The following is a 22582-nucleotide window of genomic DNA, read 5'->3' as shown; positions in this document are numbered from 1 at the left end:
AGTTCATTGGTTTGTCGATTGGTGGAGACAGAGATTTGTAGAGTAGGTGTCCTCCCTCGATGAGCCCTTGGACTCCCTGGAGGTGTCACATAATAATAATAATAAAAGCCATAATAATTTTAATTTACTCATATTCCCATACAATTGCTCACTTTTATAACAAGTGTATTACATGGATATACTGTACGTCATGTTGGAGGCTTAATGGATTGTATACAGCACTCAGAAAGGATTAAAACAGAATTTAATACTTCCTATATTTCGTCTCAGTCACTGAGACATCTTCATGGATTACAAAAAAACTAATGTAACATATACACAAATACCACAATACTAAGACCAACCATGTTGGTGACACTGAAGTCCTATCTAGGTGGGGCATCCTCTAAGGGCAGTTGTAGGTGGCCTGGAATGTAAGGTGGGACCTCTGGTGATAAGTGTTTCCCAAATCGCAGGAAGCTTAATGCAACCATATTTATTAAGATTTGGTTGATTTTTGAGAGCTGCTGCTGATTCTAAGAATAGTGTCTCTTTTTTGAATTTGCTGTGGTGAAACATGGTGGTTTTTTTCCCATGAGATCCTTTGGGTTGTATCCAAGACATGGTCAGCCAGGCCTGACTGACCATAGTCATGGTTGCAGATGTATGACTTGTGTTCTTCCAGGCAGATGGTTGCTGATCTGCCTGTCTGTCCAAAGTACGTCAGTTTACAGGAACAGGGTACTTTATAAACTCCAGGCACCAAGAGAGGAGGGAGCTGATCTTTTGTAGAACAGATAAGGGTAGCAAGTTTGCAGATTATTTCTAATTGTTCACTTTAACCGGTAATTATTAATAACCGGATTTATCACTTTAACCATAACATATATATCAGGAATTTGATGATGATGATGATAATTTTGCAAATTATCCTTTCATGATATATCAGATGTCTAATTAACAGTAAACATTTTAAAGACAAAATTTAATCATTGCATTTTTTTTTATTTTTCAACCCTATTAGCAAAAAAAAAAAACAAATTACCTTTCTTTGGAGTTAAATAAAGACTACTGTGTACATCCTGAAGAGTTGGTAAGGATGATAAAGTGGTAGATGCAACAGAGGTTGTAAACACACTATTAACAGCAGCAGCAGATTTAGAGGATTTCATTTCTTTGCATGCCTCATGACCCTTATGTTTAGACCTGTAAAATTATGTAAATTATATGAAATAAAACATCGAGGCAAATATTATATCAAATGGATCATAGTCAATTCTTTATAGTTAACTGCTGAATTTGAAGTAAACAAAATAACATATAATGAAGGTTTGCTATACCAAATTTCCTTCAGAACAGCAGTGATGCAATGAAGGTTGGCTGGGACTTTGCATTAGTTTTCTATATACACAATGGAAGTTTTGCTATAGTGATGTTCATATACGGAAAACTGACTGCAGTTGAGTGCAGTCAGTTTTCTTCATACAAGAAACTTAAGCAAGAAATTTATCACTTAAACCATTTCTTAAACTGTTGCAGTTTCAAGTATTATAGTATACACCAGCAGATTGTATAATTAGCTTCAGGCAATTTTGGTCAGCTACTGAAATTTCCAGCCCATACATTACTTTGTAATTTCTTCAAACATTTAAGAGAGTGTTATTAATGATATTCAAAGACTGAGTCTTCTAATCAGAAAATAGCAACTGCATTACCAACAGTGAACTTAACAAGTTACACACTTTAGCTATTTAGGAAAAAATTTAAATGAAGGCAAACAAAATATAGAAACAGATAATAAAATAAATAAGGTTGGAAGGATGGAAAGCTAGCTGAATAAATTTATACAAATCACAATGCCAAGCTAGCAGTATATAAGTCACTAATCAAACCAATTTTTAACATATAGATTAGAGCAAGTTTAGAATAAAAAGCTGATTAAAGACTGCAATATATGAGAACAATAGTAGGAGAAGCAGAACCACATGAAAAATGAAAATTCAGAAAATATACTGTTTTATTAATATCTAAGAATATATAACTAGAGCTGTGATGATATGGTCACTTTTTTGCTTCTGGTCCCAAAGAAATTTCTACTAAAGAAGAGGAGGAATTTTTGAGTATTAGCTAAAGCAACTAACAGCACCATAGGAAATAAATAATAGACATATAGTAAGGTTTGGAGAAAAGAGGGAAAAGTTAATACTAGCAAAGTACCTGATGGATTTCAGTTCAGAACATGACCAGTTATCACTAATACCATGTTCAGCATAACGGTATACACAAATTCACAGGATGAGAAGAAACAAGAAAGAAGAAAAACATTAGTGATTATGATGTTGTTGACAGTGACACTTCATGATGATTCTGGAGACAAAAATATACAGGGAGTTTTTCATTTCAGTATGAAAAGAAAAAATATCTTTTTCAGATTCCTTTTAAACAGAATCTAAGCTAAGTAGCTTTCAGAGATGAATGGTAGACTCAAATATACAAATAATATTCAAGAAAAAATGAAAGCATTCAGAACCTGACAGTGACACTCTGAAGAAAATATGGATTGATTCAGCCTCTTACAGGCTGAATCAATCCATATTTTCTTCAGAGTGTCACTGTCAGGTTCTGAATGCTTTCATTTTTTCTTGAATATTATTTGTATATTTGAGTCTACCATTGAGCCATGTGTTGAAATTGTCTGCAAGATGCAAAACAATCAGAATTCCATGAGCAACTCAGGAAGTTAAAAAGGAAATCACAGAAAAGAAGAAATTACATCAAAAATTCCTAGCAAGTGGGTCTGAATCTGCTCTGAGAGAGTACAGGAAAGTGGAAGAAAAAGTACTGTAAAAGGAATCAGAGATGATAAATGCAACATGAAAACTGAGGATAAAGATATTCTAGATGTTTGAAGAAATTACTTTGAAAGATTGCTAACTGAAACAAGAAGTGATAGAACAGCATCAGAAAATATTTAAGAGGAATGCAATCAATATCTCAAGTATGTGGAAAAAGGTATCAAAAACTTAAAATGTGAAAAGGCAGGTAATGAAGATGATGTTCAACCTTAAATGCTCAAATATAAAAGAAAACACCCATACTCATCATAAAAATTCTGATGCAATATCTGGTAAGAGGAGGATGTACATTATGTCCACTATTATTCATCATTTATATGGATCACATTATGAGGGAAGTGGCATTAAACCTGATATTACATTATATTAAATGTTAATATTAGCTCTTTACTTCACACAATGAGGTTATACTCTTAAATATATTCAGTACAAGTTTTCAGGAAGATTTTACTAAATTGATAACTACTGAAACAAATTTGGCATGAAAATCACCTATAAAAAGGACTGTGAAAACAGACAGGAACAACAAAAACATCAACTACATTCTGAATGAAAAATCTATTAAAGAAGGAAAGATTTTCACTATTTAGACATAATTTTTAGTGAAGATGGCAATTAAACATGGAAATAGACAAAAGAATAAGCACGGCTAATATGCTGGAATAAATTTATATGGAATAAGAGAGAAAAGACTAAACAAGACAGTGTTGAATTCAAGATCTTTCATAACCTATGTCTGATAAAGTGATCTTTAACATTCTCCAGTGATGTGAGAATAATCAATTAAACATGAATGCTATCAAAAACAATCCTGTCTTATTTCTCTTAAGAAATATCTCACTTTCAACCCTTTTAATATTGATAACATTCAGATTTAGTCAGGATCAGATTTCACTTCTTGATCTGACTTATACCTCTAGACTGGCACAAACACATCCATAGCCCTTCTCCTACCCCATTCCCAAATGTTTGCTGCTAGTCAAAAGGCAATCCACTTAATAGAAAACTCTTTTAAAGATTTCCTCTATCAATTTTTCACAAATAGTCTCTCTTTATGCCATGCCTTTCCTATAGGTATTTTCATAGCCACTGCTCCACTAAAACAGCCACCATTTTTTCTCCACTTTCCTTTAATTAGGTAAAAACACAAATAGTTGATCAACATCCATTATACAGTTCAGCTTCATACTTATTGAAGTAATTCTCATTTGGTTTTTTCATTTTATCTACCTCTGTTCTCTGAAACAGCCTTTCCCATACTGTTTTCTTCAAGGGTTATTGATCTTTAGTTCTTGACAAAATACTTAAACAGATTCTTCTTTGTCCATGATCACTTGTCTACATACATCACTTGTATTATAGTTTTTTTTTTTTTAACCTCTTATGTGTGCCTGTGGTTGATATTAAAAATAAATAAATAAATGAATAAATGAAAATGTAAATTAGAAAAGGAAGACCCTGCTGCAGTAAGAAACTGCTAATACCATATCCCTCTTATTTCTAATAATCTGATATGAAAAATAAATGTAAAACTCTTTTCAATAAATAATATGAAAGAATGAATGAATGTGCAAATTAACTATCCCTTTTATTTAATATGTTGTTATTGAACACAAAATAATAATATACTGGTTTTACAAGTTTTGAGCCTTGGTGTGAACAAAATAATCATCATTCCTGATGATCAGGGCACCTTAAAATACAATGTTATTGTAATAACAATGCCAGTAAAGAAATGTATACATGTGGTATACCATTCAAAGCATATGTGCATGAAAAAATTGGTTACTGATGCACAGTTTTTGCATTCACTTCTTTCAGGAATTTGTGTGAAGACTTCTTACTGCATTTTTGATGAGCTCTAATAATAAAATGATATCAACTTATTCTTGGCTTTACTAATTTAGGGAATATCTCTAGTATATACCCAGGATTCAAAGAGGCGTAAAAAATTCTAGTTTTTAAGAAAAAATAGAAGTTTAAATAAGTTTCTTTTACATCTTTTATTTTAAAATTAATTTATATACAATTGCCCAAATGATCTGCTATGGCACGTTTTATTATTAGTATAAAATACTGATTATAAACTTGTAACAAAGCAAATATGTTTAAAACCTATACTTACTCAGGTTCTTCATCAGAATCAGAACTGATTGTAATGACACTAATTGCTGGACTTGGTGTGTCACTTATAACAATTGTCTGTTTTTGTTCAACAAATGTTCGATATGGCTTGGATGTCCTAGATCTGAAAGTAAAAGAAATACTGAAATTTAGCATTTTAACTAAGAGTCAGAAAACTATTTTGATATTAAAGAAATATAGAAATGATCCAAAAGCTCTAAATAAGACATTTCATTCTTACTCTAATTGTCTTAATGAATTGAGAAATGAAATTACATGGCAAATTTTTAAACTCCATCCATAATTTCATTAAACATCAGATAGTGCTATAAGGTTACTTCTTATCTCAAGATGTGCCACATGAAGTCTTACCAGATTAATAATAATGTGTCACTCTTGACACATTATTATTAATCTCACTGCACAAAACATTGTATGCTATAGGTCTTGCAACCTTTCATGTGTGGGTTATATATATATATACAGTATATATATATATAAAAAGATGCACAAAGTATTTCAGCTTTCTTTTGTCAACATTTTTAAGGATTTCCTCTCTACCTAGGATAGGATTCACTTTTTAGTATACCTTTTAACATAACTCTATACAGTCTGCTGCAACACTATATCTCAAAAGCAACTATCCCTTTGCTATCAGATTTCTTTAGGTTCCGAGTTCCACATTCATAAGTTGCTGCTGAAAAAAACCATTTTAGTAAAAATTCCAAATACCAAATTTCAAAGTAATCCATGTAACCCAAGCAATTCTGTTATGTGTGTAGATGGGGAGATGAAATGATGGTCTATATATTCTGCAAAGCACACTTAAAATATTCTTGATTATCTATCCAAATTACAAAATTAAGATTTAATAAAGTTCTAGCAAAGGTTTAATACTGGTTTTTGTATTCATTTTAATATATAAATAAATGCAAATCAGATGCAAAATGTAAATTTTGCATCTGATAATTAAACATCACTATACCACTAATGTTTATTCATGAACAGTCAAATAGGAATAAGAATTTGAACCATTTTTGTACTTTCAAAAATATGAGAGATGTGTGATGGACTGTTAGTTCCAGAGCAGAATTTGAGTGTAATGAATGAGAGGTACCATTAGTACAAGAAAATATTTCAATATATAAACTATTAAGAAGAATATGTGTAATTTGCACACAAAAATGTATATTTGCATAAGACTAACAACCACATCCTAAAATGATGGAAATATATGGAAAGGCAACAGAATTAGCAAAGCTAGTATAGTAGGAAGTCAATTGAATAAATTTGTATGGAATAAGAGAGAAATTAGTCAAAATACTAAACCGGCCATATACAAGATAGTGTTCAAACCAATATATATGGATCTGAGAGCTGGGTTAGAAATAAAACACTTGATCAAAGACTGAAGACCACAGATATTACAGTCCTGAGGAAGATTAGAAGAGGGAACAGATGATATCAATCACATCATATTAAAAAGGATGTTATTAGGAAAGAACTTGACATTATTAGCACTGAAGAATGCATTGGTTGCAAAATATTCATTATTTTATTATCATTATCAAAGGGACCTCTGCATTTCATGTATACTAATGCCAGGAGTATTAGGAACAAGAAGGAAGAATTTTTTGCCTTGATTGGCTCTTCCTGGCCACAGTTATTGGCATTAGTGAACATGGCTGATGGAAGATGATATAGTTAGTGGGATAGAATGTGTAGATTATAGTGTGTTTAGGAGGGACAGAGAGAATAAAATGGGTGGGGGGGGAGTGTTATTGATGATAGCTGATGAACTGCAGCCAAGGAGAATTGAAGTTGTATTGCAGGATAGTGAAAAGAGCTCATTTGAGGCTATTTGGTGTGAGACTGAGACTGGCAGAACAAAATATTATATAGTAGGATAGTAATATCCTACTATATAATATTTAGATAGATAGATAGTAACAAAATATTATATAGTAATATATATAGCAGGATAGTGAAAAGAGCTCATTTGAGGCTATTTGGTGTGAGATTGAGACTGGAAGAACAAAACATTATATAGTTGGGTGCTGCTATAGACCAGGTGATGGAATAGATGGTGGAGATAGTATGCATAAAGAAATTGATGAAATGAGTGGAAGGAGGATTATTATTATGGGGGATTTCAACTATGGTAACATTGATTGGAAGGAGGAGAGGACATATGTGAGGAAGGAAATGGATTTTATTCAATTATTAAGGGATAACTATCTGAGACAGCATGTAAGTGAAAATACTAGGGATTTGAGAGTGCTTGACCTGGTAATAGCATCTAAGAATTTGACTGTTATGAATATGACCATGTTGCCACCTATTGGTGAAAGTGATCATAAGGTCTTGACCTGGGAGGTAACTAAAGGTGTGGAATTTTCGATTAAGACAGAGTATAGGTGGAATTATTCTCCTTGACCACTTCCCATGTCGATAGAGCATGGGAAGTGGTCAAGGAGAATTTACAGGAGGTTATGGCTGATTGTATACCTAGATTGTATCCGAATAGTAAAACAAATAGGGGTTAAATGGATGAATAACACCATTAAGCTTGAGCTGCAAAAAAAGAAACGACTGTGGAGGAAATTTAAAGAGAAAGGTGACCTGCAGGCACACGAACGGTATAAAGCGCAGGCCAGAAGGGTAACAAGTGTGGTAAAAAAAAGCAAAAGTGGATTATGAAAGGAAACTAGCTATGCAAGCTAAAGAGAATCCCAAACAGTTCTTTCAATATGCTGCAAGAAAAAAAAAAAAAAAACCATACACGGCAGGATGATTTTAAGGAATGACGATGGTAAGGAGGTCACTGAATTAGTCGATATAGTTGAATTATTGAGCAAGCACTTTGCAAGAGTATATCATCCAGGTGGTGACATTGAAAAAATGAAGGAACCATTAGTTTAGACGGGAATTGTGATGAATGAAGTGGAGGTGAATAGTTTATTACAGAACCTTAATGTGAATACATCTGTGGGATTGGATGGTATACCAGCACGGGTCTTACGTGAAGCAGCTAAAGAATTATCAGTGCCCTTGACCGTGTTGTTTAATCTGAGTCTTGGGTCTCATTTAGTCCCGAAGGTGTGGAAAGAGGGGAAAAATAGTTCCACTGCATAAAGGAGGATCCACTACTACTGTTGCAAATTACAGACTGATCAGCATATCAGGAGTCATTGTCAAGGTCTTGGAGAAAGTAGTCAAGGGAAAAATCCAGGAATGGATTGATGATAATGAGATACTGTACGGGGAACAGCATGGCTTTGTGAAGGGTAGATCATGCCTCAGTAACTTGCTCAAGTTTTATAACACAGTGACGGCTGAACTGGATAAGGGTAATGGGTTTACAGTGATACTGCTGGACCTGGATAAGGCATTTGACAGGATACCACATGGAATTCTAATCCGTAAACTACAACATATGGGAATGGATATAGAGTTGGTGAGATGGATAGGTGGGTGGTTGACGGAGAGATATCAGAGAGTAGAGTCAAAAGACGGCCTGTGACTAGTGGTGTGCCGCAGGGTTCTGTTCTTGGACCACTGCTGCTTAATTTGTTCGTTAACGACATAGGGAAGGATCTAAGAGGAACAGTTCATTTGTTCGCTGATGATGTAAAGTTAGGTAGGGCAATAGTGAATGCAGAAGATGTCAAAATCTTGCAGGAAGACTTGGATAGATTGAAGTTCTAAGCTAAGGAGAATGGATGTCAATTTAATGTGACAAAATGTAAGGTTATGCATTTTGGGATGAAAAAATTAGCAGCAGTATACCATATTGGTGGAACTGTACTCCATGAGATTGATGAGGCCAGGGACTTGGGAGTGTTGGTGGATAGGGAGATGAAGTTTAGGAGGCACATTGCAAAAGTGGCTAAATCAGCTCATCAACTCACTTGGTTGTTGAAAAATACTTTGACGAGCAGAGACAAGTAAGTTATTATACCTCTGTACCGAGCCTTGATAAGACCTCATCTCGACTACTGTGCCCAGATTTGGTCACTGAGGTTTCTTCTTGATGAGGAGGAGGTGGAGAGGATCCAAAGGCGAGTGACCAAGATGATAGCAGGTCTATGGAATGAACCTTATGAGGACAGGTTGAAGATTTGTGGGTTGCAGAAATTAGTTGATAGGCAGAAAATGGGAGATATGATTGAAACATTCAAATTGCTAATGGGTTTCTATAGGATTAATTCAGAGGATATTTTTGAGATCAGGACTGGTGGTGGGAGAACTAGGGAGACATCTATGGAAACTGGGCAAGAGTGTAGTTAGCAAGGGGTCTTTACTTTTAGAGTAGTAAATGAGTGGAATAAGAGTCTGTTGTAGGTGCTATGACAGTGAGTTCAAGGCAAGATATGATAGATACTGTGAGAATGTCGAATAGTTGTGTGGACATGTTGTTTAGGGCCTCCCTCGATAAGTTTAAGGACTCCCTGGAGTCCCCCGTAATAATAATAATAATAATTATCAATTTACTAATATGCACTCTCAGGGAATGTACAGGATATTATGATAATACTACATGTAAAAGTTACATCATTACTAGCTTCTGATCAAAAATTTTCCTCCAAATAAATCTGTTATCTGTCGAGACTCCAATATTATGGATTTTTTCTTGCCAACTTCAAAAGAATACTTGTTTTGCTAATCTTTCCTCTCCCATTCTTGTTTAAGTGATCATTTGAGATTAGCTCAGCTAACACATTCCTGAATGCTAACAAGGGCAAGTTCTTTCCTAATATCCTCACATCCATTCACTCCACGAACGTTTCTCAGAACTAATACCTATGGTCTCCAGTCTTTGCTTAAGTATTTTATTTCTAACCCAGCTCTCAGATCCATAAGTTACAATTGGTTTCAATATAAACAAATACAATTAATTATTCAATATAAATTCATTCAGATGACTTCCTACCACACCAACTTTACTAATTCTGTTGTCTATTTCCATATGTCATTTGCCATCTTCACTAAAAATTGTGCCTAAAATAGCTGAAATGTTTTACTTGTTCTATAGGTTCACCATTCAGGATACAGTTGATGTTTTCAATCTGCCTATTTTCATTGTCTTTGTCTTTTTACTGCTGATTTTCATACCAAATTTATTACAACAATTATTCAATTTAGTAAGAGAATCTTGCAAATTTGTATGGAATTTATGCAGACACCGGCAAAGGTTGGTCGATTGGTAGAGCCTCTGCTACGAATGGCTCAGTTAAGTAAGTTTGAGCGCGGTTAGTAGTTGGAAGGGGCCAATCATTCGATGCTGTTGGCACACTCTCCCTCGATGAGTCTTTGGACTCCCTGGAGGTGTCAAATAATAATAATAATATCATACTTTATTCAGAAGTATAATTTCATGTGCATAAAGCAAAGAGCTAAGATTAACATTGCCAATTTGGATATCAGATTTAATATTATCAGATCTTATATTTCTCTCTCCTAAGGTACTTTTTGCTATATCAACTGAACATGGGAACTGTTTTTTTCCGTCCTGGCATAGAACACTGATTTTGCTAACCTTTCATCTCCCATTCTGTTTAAGTGACCATACCACTTGAGATTCAATCTGCCAATGCATTCTTCAGTGCTAATAATGTCAAGTTCTTTCCTAATAACCTCCTTTTTAATATGATGTGATTGATACCATCTGTTCCCTCTTCTAATCTTCCTCAGGACTCTAATATCTGTGGTCTTCAGTCTTTAATCAAGTGTTTTATTTCTAACCTAGCTTTCAGATCCATATATATTGGTTTGAACACTATCTTGTATATGGCCGGTTTAGTATTTTGACTAATTTCTCTCTTATTCCATACAAATTTATTCAATTGACCTCCTACTATACTAGCTTTGCTAATTCTGTTGCCTTTCCATATAATTTGCTATCTTCACTAAAAATTTACCTCAAGGGCTCACTTTAGTGAGTATGGGCATGGCAAACCTGAGGCACCTGATGCTGGACCATGCCTTACTTCATGTAATATACATCTGCTATATTATCTGTAGACCAGTCCCAGTATTCGAGGGCTAGGGATGAATCTTTCGTATTTTGCTACATCTTATGTGGAAAGGGCCTCTGCAATCCTACCACTTTCTTCTTCTTGCAGTGACTTCACGCCAAAATGCTAATATGATTGTGCTTTATAATACATCTCATGCCGCGCAGAATAATCAGAGCCACGTTCAGGGCTTAGGCAGAGGGTCCTGTTCGAGAAGTATATTACAGTGTCCAATAAAAGTCACTGATATTGTGAATGAGGGACACAGAAGGTATAGGATTAATCTTAGAAGGAAATTTTACATAGGCACATGGAATGTTTGGGGGGTTCTACAGATGAGTACTCTTGAGATTGTGAAGAGATGGATAGGTATAAAATTGACATGCTGGGAATGACAGAGACCAGATGGAATGGAGAAGGTCACTTCAAAAGACAGGATGGTAAGCTAGTTGTTTACTCAGGTGATGACTCAAAGCATTATGGGGTAACTGTGATACTGAAGACAGCTCAAGCAAGAAGCCTTCTTGGTCATAATTCAGTTAATGATAGGATACTTTCTATTAGAATTAAGGCTCAGCCTACCAATGTATCCATCATGATAGTTTATGCACCCCACGTGGATAGGCCTGATGAAGAGAGTGAGGAATTCTATGAAAACTTACAGATTGTTTTAGACTAACTACCTAGGGGGACTTGCCGTATATTTCGGCGTATAAGTCGACTTTTCAGCATTGAAAAAAAGTACTAAATTTTTTAGGTCGACTTATACACCGGGTCAAAAATTGATTGCTTTCCAAGAAAAAAATTAGTACGTATCATACTCTGTTAAATTTATTAGCAATATACAAAAAGGGTAAATAAGTAAAAATATTTCAACTTATATCAAATTTATTTACATGTTATATAATTATTTATTTACAAAAAAAAAGGTATGTAACTACATAATTAAAATTTATTTTTCACTGTCTGAATGTATGCAAAGTTCATTGTACTCTGGTTCTGTAATTTCTTCCGGTATATCGTCGTATAAATTGTATTGGTTTTCTCCATCAGATTTAGCATCAATTTCGTCATCATTGTAGACAAAATCATCTTCCGAGCCATCTAATTTGTTAGATATAGCACATTTTTTAAAAGATTTTATTACTTTATCTGGTTTTATTTCATCTCACGCTTTCGCTACCCATTCACACATAGTTACCATAGACGCATGTCGCATTTGTCCTCCTTTTGTGTAACTTTTCTCTCCTTCTTGCATCCACGCATTCCACTGTTTTTGTAAACTGTCTTTAAATGGCTTGTTTATACAAACATCCAACGGTTGCACTAGTGAAGTTAACCCACTTGGAATCACTGCCATATTGGTATTATTCTCTCTTAATAAAGATTTTGTGCTCTCCAAAGACTGTTTGGATTTTTTAATGCACCTTGTCATGTATTCCAAATATTTTTTATCCACAGCTTAACTCCTGCTTCATCCATCCAATCATTCTCATGAACAAAAACGTTTCTTGGAATTTTAATCTTTGGCATTGTTTTTCTTTTAAAAATTATCATAGGTTTTAATTTAGTACCATCAGTCATACAAGCAAGTACAACTGTGAAACAGCTTTTTTTCATGTCCAGTTGTTTTTAAAGAAATAGTTTTACTTCCTTTCAATTCTACTGTTCTATTCCCGATCATGTCAAACATAACTGGAGTTTCATCCATATTTCCGATTTGAGACAATAAATAATTTTTTTGCTTTCTTTTAGCAATTATAAATCTTTGAAAACTTAATAACTTATCATCCAAATAATTTGGCAGCTTCTGTGTGATTTTCATTTTTAGTCGAAGCACTAAATTTTTCTTTTTCATAAACCGGCTACACCAACTCACTGTAGCTTTGAAGTTTTCGCTGTCATTTTTATTTGCTTTGCTCCACTTCAAAGCAAATAAACGAATATTATTTCTCGTTATAATGAGTCCATTTTGGTGATTTTCTCGAACCCAATCCGCAACATTATTTTCCAGAATAGGCCACTTACAAATTCCTTTACATAATGCACACTTATTTTTTGGCATTTTCATTATTAAAGTTTCATTTTTTTCTCCAATCGCAAACTAGTTTTTCGTTTATTCCAAACTGACGTGCAGCAACAGTTAGTATTTTCTTTTGCAAATTTAATCACTTTGCACTTAAAACTCGCATCATATTTCATTCTTTTAAAAGGAGCCACTGCACTTGAGTTAACTATTGGTCAACTAGTCAATAAGAAATAAAATTTCTTTTGTAAACTGGGTATTTTATATCTTTTGCTAAAAACAAACAATGGAAGGACTAAAAAGGCAGTTATGATCCTAGTGGTTGAAGCCTGTATAAAAATTTTACTTAAAAACTGTCATAATTTTTATTTTTAAAGAAATTTAAAAATAAAAATTTAAAGAAAATAAATGAGTCGACTTATACGATGAGTATACTATAAAAACTCAATAGACAGGCTATGATGAAAGACTGTTGGAATTTGCCCATGTAATAGATTAACTATTACTAATACCTGCTTCCAGAAACACCCACAACAGACCTATACTTGGATATCTGACATTGATAGGTAAAGACACTAGATTGATTACATTCTGGCTCTCCAGCAGTGGAAGACAAGCATCTCTGATGTGCATACTTGTCCTGGAGCAGATTGTAGTACAGACCATCTGCTAGTAAGAGCCAAAGTAAACTAAAACTCTGAAAACTTCAAGTCAGGCATATCCCGCATATCCCACTAGACTGAATGTTAGAGTAATTCCTAGAGAATTCACAGAAGAAACATCAACTCGGTTGGATGATTTTTTGGAGACCAATGAGAAGAACTCACCAGAGATGCTTTGAGAAGGAGTCAAGATGATAATACAGGATATAGCCAAGATGTATCTCAGCCCAACAAGAAGATCAAGAGACCCATGGATATCAAACTGAACACAGGAACTAATCAAAAGAAGGCAGCTGGGAAAACAGAGAGATACACGGACTGAAGAATATAAAAGATTACATAGAGAAGTCCGAAGAGCCATCAAGCAGGACAAGGAATAGTTTTCTACTAATAAATGTGAAGAGATAGAGTTCCAGATGAGGAGGCACAATCATAAAAGAATGTTTTATTTAGTTTGTGACCTAAAGCACAAGTTTAAGCCCAAATTTAATGTCATCAAAGACATGAATGGAGCATTACCAACAGAAGAATTGGAAATCAAAAACAGATGGAAAGAATACTGTGAGGAAACAATAGAGTAGATAAAGAAAATTTGGAGGAGCCCTCTCACCAGGAAAATTCCAATTTGGAACCTCCTCCACTTAGGCATGAAGTGAAAGAGCAGTTAAGCAGCTTAACAGCAATAAGGCCCCAGGTGCAGATGGAATCCCAGCAGAGTTCATTAAAGCTACAGGGTGATGGAGGGATAAGAGTGTTTCATAGATTGATTACAAGAATATGGGAGACAGGATCATAGTCTAGAGCAGGGTTTCTCAAACTTTTTCTACGACGGAACGCTTCACAAATCCTGAAATATTCACGGAACACCTTGGTTATTTTGTAATGTATTAATTAATAATATAATTGGTAATTTAGCTTATTTTATTGTTAATTAATAATTGATAATTAATTAAACATTGATTAAACCATCATTAAATTAATTTGTGCTGATTTTCATTGACATATCCCATTCTGATCACCAAAAATTTATATTATTATTATTATAAGTACTTATAAGTGAATGCAGACTTTTTCTCCTGTGTGCTGGTTTTGTAGGGTAGATAAATATAAATAAAATAAATGAGTAACCCTAAGCGTTAAGAAAAAACAATCATTTATTGTCGAATGTTAATTAGTAAAAACAAAACACATAAAAATAGTAAAACATGTATATTGTAAATTAAGTTCTTAATGACTCCGATGTTTTTTGGGTCTTTGAATTACAAATTCTTTTGATATTAAGCACAATATTAAAAAGTTGAGTTCTCATATTTGGTGTAGCATCGAGTCTGTTCCTGGACTATGATTTGGTTGCAGCATAATATGAAAATCCTGCCTTGCATAAATATGTCGTAAAAGGAAGTAAAACAAGAATAGCTAGTTTGGACAAGCTGGGGTACTCTTCTGTTAAATTTGTCCAGAAATCATTTATTGGCAGTTCCTTGTATTTTTGTTTCAAATAAGTCACTAATTAAGTCAATTAGATTTTCATAATCACTTGCACTGAAGCCTAATGCCTTAGCTGTCACTGTAAATGGATTCAGAACCCAGGAATTGTCCTCACTGGATTTTGGAAAATATTGCAAGTCATGCAAGTGTTCTAAAATTACGTTAGATACTTCATTTACTTTAGAATTTATTTCAGTCAAAAATTCATGCAAGGTAGGAAAACAATCAAAATTATTCTGTTCAACTGTAGAAATCCAGAATTGCAACTTCCTATCAAAAGATGCAATTTTATCTCTTGTATTAAAAATTGTAATATTCTTTCCTTGTAATGATAAGTTAATTTCATTGCACTTTGTAAAAATATCTGCCAGATATGCAAGAATCATCAGCCATGAAGAATTTCTTAATAATTCATAAAATTTTGTCCTAAATTATGTGACCATTAAATCAAGAAGACCTTTAACTCACTACGAAGTTCAAAAAGCCTCAATAATGCTTTTCCTCTGGATAGCCATCTCACTTCAGTATGTAATAAAAGTGCGTTATGTGCACTACCCATTTCATCGCACAAAATTTTAAATAATCTGGATCGAAGTGGTCGAGATTTTACATAGTTGATCATTTTTACGGCTTCATCCAAAATAGTTTTTAAATATGTAGGAATTCTTTTTTGTTACTAGTGCTTGTCTATGCAAAACACAGTGACTTTTGGTGGCTCTTGTAGCTACTTGCAGGATATGTGTTACAACTCCCTTCATCTTTCCTACCATTGCTTGAGCACCATCTGTACAAATATCAATACACTTCTCCCAACCCGATTTCCAGTTTTGTAATATAGTTATTAATACAGTTGAATATATCTTCTCCAGTAGTTTTTCTTGTAGATATTCGCACATGAGTAAATCTTCTTCAATACTTTTATCAAATATGTAACGAACAAACACTAGTAATACAGCGAGTCCTGTGAAATCTGTAGATTCATCCATTTGCAATGAATATTCACTGCAAAGTCTAAGTCGATGAAGTAGCTCTTTTTCTATGTCAGCAGAAAGATCTTTGATGCTGCTTGAAACAGTATCATTTGATAATTGTACTGCATCTATTTTTTTAGCAACTTGCTCGTTTAACATGCATGATACAATGTCTTTCACACAAGGCTTAATGAGCGTCTCACCAATTGTATGAGAGCTTCACCATGAAGTGCAATGCGGTAACTCATGCGAAAAAACGCCTCTGTTGCATTTTCAGTTGTAGCCATTTGAAGTTTAGATTTTTCTAGCGAGTCACTTCTTCTCTTAAAAAAATGTATATCTTTTCCTTTGTAATCAGTGTGTTTCATTTCAAAGTGCCTACGAAGTTTAGCTGGAGCCAAAGAACTGTTTACTAGTATTTTATTACATAAAACACACATTGCATCAGGAGCATGTGTATTGCCAATACACGTAAATCCATAATTTAAATAACTTTCATGGTACTTCCGTTTTGGTCTGTTCTTAGATGACTCTTGTTCTTTAATATTAGCTTTTGAAGAAACCACAATTTGCAATTCCATATCTTCTCCAATCATACGAGTAGATGTCAGCAGAAGAACTTGCTCCTCGTGTTAAAGTTCTTGTCTTTAAACAAGAATCCATGGGTATTTTTTCAATAATATTCAAATTCCAATATTTGTCAGAGCTATAAATATGAATTGTAACAATACTTGTAAGAAAAGTACTAAACCGTATCAAATAACGTAAAAGCAATTGTAATAAGAATGATTTGATAAAATGTTCACTAACAAAAATTAAACAGTTCGAAATAAATCATATTAATTATAAAATTAGTTAAAAGAGTAAGAATAATTATTTTTTTAAAAGCAGCCTCGCCTACTCCCTATATACAGGAATAAAAAGGCATTAGCTGATTTTTTTTTTTTCCTGAGGGCCCAGTCCCAACAAATTCCATTCTGATCACCAAATATATTTATAATATTTAACTCGTAAATACCTTTCCAAAATTTTTTTAAAGAATAAAAAAGAAAAACATACATTAACATAAGTATTAATAATTAATTATGGCATAATCAATAATCATAAAGAATATTAGTACACTTATGTATATGATGTGGCATGTTGACAAATATAAATTACATTTAAATTAGTTATTAATCACTGGACTAATTAAATCTTGTAGCATGTCGTAGTTTCTTCAGGCAAATATTATTAAATTAATTTGTGCTGATTTTCATTGATATATCCCATTCTGATCACCAAATATATTTATAATATTATTATAAGTGCTTATGAGTGAATGCAGACTTTTTCTCCTGTGTCTGGTAGTTTTCCCCTCCTTTTGTACATCCTGGAGATCTTTGTAGGCTTAAGGTAGATGACTCGCTATCTGTTCCCTCACAAACACCTTCAATAAGAGATTTCTTAATACCAAAATTAAACAAAGTACCTTGTCTCTTATTCATATTAGAATTTAAATCCGTATTCCTATTACTTTTAAAAATATCACGGCACTCCCGTTTCAGAACAAGCACTTACACACTGCAATACGAACTTGCGAAGAAAGTATGCAGTATTAATAGATTTGAGATCTTCAATTTCAGTGGAAAAATTTTCTTTATACTTCCTTGCTGATTGGTCACTGACATTTGCAACACAGATGTTATTTCATTTAGTTTTGAGAACACGCCGCCCATTGTTGTAATCGGCTTGCAGGCAATTTTTATGATCGGTCATAAATGGCAGTATTCTCTTTCCCGATTGTTGAAAGATTTCAATGTGTAAAAATTAATGATAATTCATGAATACTTCCATGTTTAAAAATATGCTGCTTGGTCACTGACATTTGCTACACAGATGTCATTTCCTTCAGTTTTGAGAACAGAGGATATGACACCAATTGTTGTAATGGACATACAGGCAATTTTTATGACCCGTCATAAACAGCGGCATTCCCTTTCCCAAATGTTGTAAGGTTTCGATGTGTGAAAATTAACGATACACAGATGTTATTAGGTGTTCTGGGTCTGAGCTGTTCGACACATTCACAAATATTATTCTCCTCAGAATATTTTTACTATAAAATATTTATTCATGAAAAATGCTTAGAAAACTAAAATGACAAATTCCAGAACTTCTCGCAGAACACCTATTCACCTTCCACGGAACACAAGTTTGAGAAACCCTGGTCTAGAGACTAGAAGAAGTCAGTTTTCATACCACTACATAAGAAGGGATATATGAAGGCTTGCAAGAACTATAGAACTATTAGTTTAATATCTCGTGCAAGCAATATTTTATAAGATTATGCTAAATAGGATTGAGACCAAAGTTGAGGCAGAGATGCCCTCAGGAACAAAGCAAGTTTTAGGAAAGGTAAGGGAACCAGAAATCAGATCCTTAGACAGATCGTAGGAAAATATAAAGAATTTAGACTCCCTTTGATTAGAGGGAGTCTAAATTCTAGACTATCCTAAAGCTTTTGACTGTATTCAGCATGTGAAACTATGGGAAATAATTAAAATAATGGGTTTTCCTCAACACACTATCAGGTTAATAGCCAACTTGTACAGGGAGCAAGAAGTCACAGTAAGAACAGGTGTTGGATTAACTGATTGGCTTCAGATTGGAAAAGAAGTTAGGCAAGGATGTTTATTTTCTCCTCATCTATTTAGCATATATGCAGAAGACATCATGTGTGAAGCATTGGATAAGCTCAAGACAGGAATTAGGATAGTGTAAAATATGTATGTGTATTTAGATCTTTGATCTTTATGCTTTAATTCTTTTCATGGTTTCCTCTATATGATGTTTCTTAACTATTATTTAATTTCTTCTCAGTCGTGCAATCAACTCTTGGCCGCACTTGATTTACTGATAGAGTGTGCAAACTTAGCTGACAAAGGGGACTGCCTCTGGCAAGAGCCAATTTCTTTGTTTCAATTCTGGTACTAATCCTTCTTCAAATTTAGGAAAAATTTATTTGATTATGCTGCGCCATCCAAAATTCTAGACAAGAGGAAATTTCATTGTCAAGTATCTAGCAATCAGAAATGCACACTATTCCTTAAATCTATATTTTCCGTTCTAAACTTTAATGTCATACAAATCTTAAATTTCTCTGCAGTCGTAGCTATCTTTAAACGTTAATTCCACACAGATTCAAATTTTCATGAGCAGTGTATTGAGACCAAGATCAGGCAGGCTATTTTATTGACAAAAATGGATTTATTCATTGAACTAAGTAAGATTCAAATAACAACAATTATGTGGTTAAAAACTAAAGCTATCATACAGGCAAATGTTAGTTAACAAAACATCTCCAGGTCATTCTTAACATCTCATTACACAATTCTATATCTCTTATAAAGCTAAGTTTAAACTCCTTCTAATTGCTTAACATTTCCAGCTAATCATTCAACAATTCTTAGAACTAGGAACTAACAAACTAAACATGCTATAATTTATTTAACACAACTCAATTCATTTCAATAGTCAGAGCTTATATGAGTTGCGAAAGATTTTCTATCTTTGAGTTTCTTATTCTGCTAAGAAATAATGTGGTATTCAATATCCACTTAATTTTGAATAATTTAACTTCGCCGAAGTGAAGCCTGTTGGCTCTTATTTTCAGTAATTGTATTTGTGCACCTTTTTGCAACTCGTACAGTAAAGGTACAAGCTCTGACTATTGAAACGTTAGTATTACATCTAGATCTGTGTACTCACTGATGAGACCTCAAAAAAGGTCGAAACCGGTCTGGGTAGTGACCTTCTCTCATAATGTAGAACAGTAATACATCTATATCCTAATCTAATCCTAGGAGCTGTGTTTTACATTATGAGAAAATACTAAGAACAGTGATCAAAGCTTGCTCCACCTTTACTGAGTTGCCTAGCATTGCATTACCAGGTGTTGGCTTATGCCTGGACTCGCCAAACTTTATATAGTTTTCTGTATTCGGCATGCCTTAGTAGTACATCTAGATCTGCCTACTCACTGATGAGACCTCAAAAAAGGTTGAAACCGGTCTGGGTAGCGACCTTCTCTCATAATGTAGAACAGTAATGCATTTCCTAGGAGCTGTGTTTTACATTATGAGAAAATACTAAGAACAGTGATTAGAGCTTGCTCCACCTTTACTACAAGTTGCCTAGCATTGCACTACCAGGTGTTGGCTTATGCTTGGACTCGCCGAACTTTATATAGTTTTCTGTATTCGGCATGCCTTAGTATTACATCTAGATCTGTGTACTCACTGATGAGACCTCAAAAAAGGTCGAAACCGGTCTGGGTAGTGACCTTCTCTCATAATGTAGAACAGTAATACGTCTTCTAGGAGCTGTGTTTTACATTATGAGAAAATACTAAGAATAGTGATCAGAGCTTGCTCCACCTTTACTATGAGTTGCCTAGCATTGCACTACCAGGTGTTGGCTCACGCTTGGACTCACTGAACTTTATATAATTTTCTGTATTCGGCATGAAACTCTTAGATTAGATTTTCTATCTTTGAGTTTCTTATTCGGCTAAGAAATAATGTGGTATTCAATATCCATTTAATTTTGAATAAAGGAAAAAGGATATGTAAAAAGCGAAAAACTACTTCTTCTTGCTCCCTAAAATCTTTAAATCGCCTATCAAATTCTTCTTTTATCTTTTCTAGTTTGGGACAATGTTGAGAAAAGGTAAAACTTTGATTCTTATTGTTCAACTGTTCACACATAGGATAGTAATTTAGAATATTCTCTTTTAAATGATTCTGAAACAAAACTAATGTACATCTGAAACTTGCCAGTCCATCATACATCTGTGTTATTAACTGATCTTTCCCCTGAAGTTTGACATTTAAATCATTCAAATGTCCTGTAATATCAACTAAGAATGCTAGATCTTGTACCCATGTCTGATCATTAAGAAATGCAAAATCAGATTTTTCATTTCTAGGAACAATTTGATCTCCTCTAAAAGTAAAAAAAAAAAAGCTTTTTAGAACCTTATGACAAGATAACTAATGAATCTCTGTGTAATAAGGTAGCCCCTTAGATTCACTCTCCAAATCTTTAAGAAATTGTGCAAACTGGCGGTGATTGAGGACTCTGGATCGGATGAAGTTCACAGTATTTGTCACAGGCTTCAGTACGCTGCTCATTTCCAATACATTGGAGCACAGGACCTGCTGATGAATAATGCAGTAAAAAGATTGCAGTTTTGGAATGTCTGAATACATTGCCTTTAACTTTGCTACAAATCTTGACACAAAACCTTTATTTTTGCCTGTCATTGCTGGAGCACCATTGGTTGTCACTGCTACGAGCCTGTTCAGAGGAAGTTGGTATTTTTCCAAAATGCCCCACACGGCATCAAAAATGTCTTCTCCTGTAGTGGTTCCATGGATGGGAATCATTTCCAAGAACTCTTCAGTAATATTCATATTGTCGTCGCAAGTCCAGAAAAAAAAAAAAAAGCAACTTGAGCCATGTTGTGAATATCGAAACTTTCGTCGAGTGCAATTGAAAAGCATTGCACGTTTGCGGATATTTCTTGCAACTGGCCACGCAGATTATCTGCCATTTCGGTTATTCTCTCGATCACAGTATTTCTGGACAAAGAAATAACTTGAAATACTTGCACATTTTTGGACATATGTTTTCAGCTCCTTAACCAAGGAACCGTCAAAAAAAAGGTTTGGAATGTTTCACCAATGAATAGCTAATTTCATAACTGGCTCTCACTGCTGATTCATTATCTTTCATAATTTTTGAAAATATTTGTTGTTGACTTTGAAGTGAATTTTTCATTTAATTTTACCCTCAAAGTGTGAATATTGTTCTTTGTGGATTTTATCGTAGTACCTTTTTATATTTTATTCTTTAGCGACATTAATTGTTTCATTACAAATAATGCACATAATTTTGTCCTTTGTTTCAGTGCAGAAGTAATTCAATTCCCATTTTTCTTGAAATTTTCTCCCCTCATCAGCAATTTTTCTTTTTCTTGTTCACTCGGTGAATAAAATATTAATATTATTAACTATTTTTATAAAAATGTTTGAATAAAAATGTACAAAACTGTAGACCAGTGCACAATACTATTGCAAATAAAAATATATATATATAATAATAATAAAAAGGGATTCTCTCACTGCTAGGTTGTCGTTGAATCGTGTTCGGTGCACCGACTTCAAAGATCACTGATTGAGTGTAGCAGGCAATTATAAATGGCAGGCAATTATAGCTGGATTCACATGAGTGCATATGCTGCACGTCACGTGAACAGCTGGTAGCCAATAGAATTCAACTTTTTCAGCACGCTACCAGCAGCGTGCTATAAATTAACAATAAAAGCATAAATATAGTTTACGAATGATTAGGATCGTAACATTGAAATTGCGATATAAATTTTTATTATTGCAATTATATTATAGCAGGTTGTTGC

The 22582-nt window shown here is 33.9% G+C and overlaps 1 protein-coding gene across 3 annotated transcripts in view; it reads right to left on the bottom strand.

The window, feature by feature from the left end:
- Nucleotides 1-22582, bottom strand: part of LOC150105819 (homeodomain-interacting protein kinase 2-like) — a 325632-nt gene that overhangs the window by 66132 nt on the left and 236918 nt on the right. For all 3 annotated transcript variants that reach the window (XM_090394360.1, XM_090394362.1, XM_090394361.1), the window contains exons 19-20: nucleotides 4960-5082; nucleotides 1025-1185 (exon numbers count right to left, since the gene is read on the bottom strand). In XM_090394360.1, coding sequence (XP_090250486.1) covers nucleotides 1025-1185; nucleotides 4960-5082 — 284 coding nt within the window. The remainder of the gene's footprint in view (nucleotides 1-1024; nucleotides 1186-4959; nucleotides 5083-22582) is intronic.

This window comes from Typopeltis vanoorti, chromosome 6 (assembly GCF_054136105.1).
Source record: "Typopeltis vanoorti isolate ZY-2024b chromosome 6, IOZ_Tvanoo_1.0, whole genome shotgun sequence".
NCBI classification, from domain to species: domain Eukaryota; kingdom Metazoa; phylum Arthropoda; class Arachnida; order Uropygi; family Thelyphonidae; genus Typopeltis; species Typopeltis vanoorti.
The sequence above is the reverse complement of the archived record's forward strand: the minus strand, read 5'-3'. Positions and strand labels throughout refer to the sequence as shown.